General features: G+C 60.3%; 1 protein-coding gene across 1 annotated transcript in view; it reads right to left on the reverse strand.

The window, feature by feature from the left end:
- GPR50 (G protein-coupled receptor 50) overlaps positions 1 to 3,881 on the reverse strand; it is a 19,551-nt gene extending 15,670 nt beyond the window's left edge. Inside the window, exons 1-2 of the mRNA XM_027845050.1 lie at positions 3,779 to 3,881; positions 1,655 to 1,852 (exon numbers count right to left, since the gene is read on the reverse strand). Coding sequence (XP_027700851.1) covers positions 1,655 to 1,852; positions 3,779 to 3,881 — 301 coding nt within the window. The remainder of the gene's footprint in view (positions 1 to 1,654; positions 1,853 to 3,778) is intronic.
- Between the last annotated feature and the right edge of the window lie 515 nt (positions 3,882 to 4,396).

Raw genomic sequence — 4,396 nt, forward strand, 5'->3', positions numbered from 1 at the left:
TCTGCAGAGGAGGGGATGTTTAGTGTGGCTTCAGCTAGGCGCTCTCCAAACCCTGGGGTAGCCTGCAAGGACCCCCTACCAACTTAGACACCTGATATTTGGGAGCTCTGCCCCTCTCCCTCTGCACAGGAGACCGTACTTAAGACAGGATCAGCTCTAGATACCAAATTGGCCAGTAGGGGATTGTGACCTCTCCCCAAATTATGTAGCCCCTCCATTTCCTGAGGGTGTTTCTGAGCCCCCCTCCCATAGGCTCTGCAGGCTTTGACTGTGTTCCCTGGCTTTTGCCTGCCCAGGTCTTAGGAGGGTGAATGTGTCCATTTTGCACTCCCAGGAGTGACAGCCACGCAGACCCTCAGAAGCTTTTCCCGGCAGTGCTGGGGAGTTGAAACAGGCACAGGAGCTAACCCCCACCAATTTGGTGTCCCGTGGGGGAGGGGGAGAGAGGGGAAAGGGGGAGGAGGGGAGGGAGCTGCCTCTGCAGCACAGCACTTCAGTCAAACACACTTTTTCTTTCTTTTTCTTTTTCTTTTCTTTTCTTTTTTTTTTTTTAAAGACGCTTTTCAGATGAAGCACTCTTCCTAGCCCTAAGCGAGGGAGCCTCTCTCCCAGATGTCTTCCCAACCCCAAGCCGAAGACCCCCGCAGGGACTTGGCGACCCCCACCCATCCCACTTCCTGGCTCTGCACAGCTCCCCAAAGCCCTGCACTTAATTAATTTCGCGGTGTTTGGCTCTGGCAGCCCTAGGCAGGCAACTTCTCTTGCCTGCTCCCAGCCTCGGGACCCTCTAAGGGCTTAGCGACCCCTTCCCAATCAAACACAGACACATTCCTGTCCTTTGCCCGGCGTCTCTTCACAGCCTGAACACTTACCTGGGCTCGGTCCTGCTTTGGGCGCCAAGGAGAGCGGCTCTTCTTTGCCAGCCCCAGCAGCGCGAGTGTGAGGACCCCGGAGGAACGGGGAGGCTTTTCCAAGCCCCCTGGGGGCTAGCTTTGCAGCCAGCCGCTCCCAAGCCCCTCGGCAGCCTCACCACTTACCTGCTCGGCTCTCTGCCTCTGTCCAAGCTCTGGACAGCAGCCCCCCACTCCCAGCTAGGGATCCCCAGGAACCTAAGCTTAGAGACCCCGACATTTAGTCTTGGGGAGCGTCTCTTAGTCCTAGACACCCGCCCCTCCCATCTCCCTGCACTCAGGGCTGGATTCAAGCTCCAGACACTCTGGCCTGCTATGCGGACTCACGGGGCCGCCGCCGCAGGCTGCGGGAATGCTAGTGGCCCCAGCCCCTGCCTCCTCTCCCTCCCTGTGGTCACTCCCGTCCCAGGCTAGCCCTTTGTCCCTCCTGAAATGGGGCTCAGTAAGAATTGCTTTACTCTGACATTTGCCTGGCCACAGAGTGGCCGTAGAAGGTGCGGCAAGCTCCGGCTGGACCCTGGCTCTATCTCCCGCCCTCCACTCCCACCCCCCAGGCTCGCTGGTGGTGTGGAGCTCGGGCAGGTGGGCGCTAACTCTGGAAGGTCTCCCCACCGTGCCGTTATGCCAGCCTGGTGTCGCTGGTACTCTGGAACCGGGGCTACCACAGGCATGGGGGACACAGATACCCAAGGAGGGAGCAGGGGCGCGGGACACGGGACTGCAGCGGGGTGCAGGCAGCTTACCGAGGTTGCGGAGTCTCTCATTCTTGGTCACAGCAGCGATGACAAACGAGTTGCCCACGAGGTCCATCACGATGGTGAAACAAAGCAGCAAGGACAAGAAGCTGGTCAGGAACACATTCTGGGGCCGAGGGGTCTTGGGCTGCCACCAGTCAGGGACAGTAGTAGTGTCATTGTGAGCCGCCTCCATGGTGGTGGAAGCTGGGGAAAGAGGAGACAGAATGAGAGCGCCGCCGCCACAGCCAGCATCACACCCACCAGTCCAAGCTCCCGGCCCCCAGCCAATACTCCCCGGACTCGCCCAAGACCAGGGGAGGGCTGCTAAGTGTCTGCTGACTCCCTCAACCTTTTGTACCCCTAAGTTCTCTCCAAGGCGGCGGCGCCAAGGGTCCATCCTGGGGAGGGAAGTTTGCCTCAGTCTTTACCTGCTCACCACCCGCTCGCCTGAAGACGCTCCCACCTCCAGCCCTAGAGCGCTCGAATTTCCCTGGCACTGAGCTTTTGTCTCCAGGGCGTGGTGCCCAATGGCATGTCGGTGTCAGACAAGCGAGAGCTTAAGGGCTCTCTGGCAGCTCCCCTACGATCTGGTGCCTCCCGAGCCCTCTGAAAGGCTACTGCCGCCGCTGCGCACTTGCGCGGATGCCAGAGCCCCTCAGACAAGCCAGTGCCGCCTGCACGGAGTGCGGGCTCTTGAGCCCTCCCCCTGCCAAGCGCAGCTGCTGCTCACAGAGTGCGGGCTCCCGGGCCCGTAGGAGGAGCGCAGCCGCCTCACACAGAGCCCCCAGAGCGCCGCCAGGACAGTGTCGGGGTCCAGAGCCCTCAGGAAGGGCGGTGCCGACTCGCACAGAGTGCCAGGGCATTGCCAGAGTCCAGAGCCAAAGAGGTGGACATTGCCGCCGGCGCGCAAAATGCCAGTGCAATTCCAGGGCACTATCTGGGTCCCGGAGCTCCCAGGAAGTGTGCTGCCGCCTCGCACAAAGTGCTAGAGCATTACCGGGGCTCTGGAGCTGCCGGGATGGACACTGCCTCAGCGCACCTCGTACCAGAGCAATGCTAGGGTACTGCTGGGGCTCCGCAGCTCCCATAAAGGGCGCCACTGCGCACAAAGTGCCGGGTCTCTACCGGGGCTCCAGAGCTCCCGGGAAGGGTGCTGCCACGGTTCTTAAAGAGCCGGGGGGGCTCCGGAGCATCAGGAATGGACAATGCAGCCGCGCATAAAATACTGAGGCATTGCCAGGGCTCCCAAGCCTCTGGGATGGACAATGCCACCACTCGTAAAGTGCCGGGACACTGCTGGGACGCCCGAACCTCCCGGAGGGAAGTTGCTGCTGAACATCAAGTGCCGGGGCATTGCTGGGGCTCCAGGACCCCAGGAAGGGCGCTGCCACCTAGCATAAAGTGCCAGAGCATGGCTGGGACTCCCAAGTCCCCGGGAAGGGTGCTGCCGTTTCCCATAAAGAGCGCATTTAGTACCAGGGCATAGATAGGGGAATTTGGAGTCCGGAAAGGGAACTTGGAGCCCGGGAAGGGAATCTGGAGCCCGGGAAGGGAATCCGGGGCCCGGGAAGGGTGCTGCAGCCAAGCATAAAGTGCCAGGGCATGGCTGGGGCTCCAGAGTCCCCCGAAGGAAGCTGCTGCCTTGCATAAAATGCCAGAACATTGCCGGGGGACCTAGAGCCCCCAGGAAGGGTGCTGCAGCTGTTCCTGTACCGGGGAGAGTCCAGGATCAGAACAGAGCTCAAAAAGCGTGTGGAGAGCAGACTTCGTTGCCTTGCTCCTACTCCATCCCCCAGATTCCTGGCTTGTCCCAGATCTGATTGTGGGGGATCCCCCGACTCCTCTTCTCCCTCCACTTCTCTTTCCCTTTCTCCCCATAAGGAGGACGAGGAAGAGAAATCTGGTCACTTATCCAACAACAACAACAAAAAAATCTGGGTTCCTTCGCCCCCCCCCCCCCCCCCCCCCCCCCGCCACTCTCTGAAGCCACAGCCAGGGATAGTCCCCGCGACCGCTATGCCGCAGGCAGGCAAAGTGCTGCTGGCTTGGCTGAGCTCGGGAAAAATCCCCAGGCCCAGACCTCCGCCCCCCAGCCGGCTGGCGGCCCCTTGCCGCAGCCTCGGAGCTTACAGTAGGGGTTGTAATCCCCGGAGGCAGCGCCCTCCTGGCCAGCAGCGCCGGTCACCGCAGGCAGCAAGTCCCCCAGCAGCCGAGACGTGTTCGGCAGAAACATCGCTGCTGAACTAAGCTGGCCGAGCTGGCCGAGCTTTTATAGCAATCTTTACCACCTGACTTCCGACGTAACACCTACGACATCAAAATTAATGACAGGGGCAACCTCCCAAACACCTGTAAGCACTTAAACCCCCTTGGGAGACCTTTGGCCACCCCCCTTTTGGCAGAACTGACCATGGAGTGCCTACAATAGCCCCAACTCCCTTTACGCAAAGTCTGAATGGCAGTGCTAGCCCAGGCCTGAACTCTTAACAGCAGGAGGCCTGCTCCTGGTCTTCGAATAGGCATCTCGGTCACCCAGGGCAGGGGTAGAGTCAATGCAATCTGACACATTTGAGCTAGTCCAGCTGCCTAAATTGTCTAGCTCGCACATGTTCAAAGGGAACTTCCAAAGGCTTCGGGAGGGCTCGAGGGGAGGCAGCGCTCCCCTCAGGGCAGTGCGCCAGGCAGTCACACCTCCCCAGAGCAGCCTTCACCTTCGAACTCAGGCCCCATCTCTACGTTTTTGGTTCC

The sequence above is a fragment of the Vombatus ursinus genome, unplaced genomic scaffold, assembly GCF_900497805.2.
Source record: "Vombatus ursinus unplaced genomic scaffold, bare-nosed wombat genome assembly UNPS02014951.1, whole genome shotgun sequence".
NCBI lineage: Eukaryota > Metazoa > Chordata > Mammalia > Diprotodontia > Vombatidae > Vombatus > Vombatus ursinus.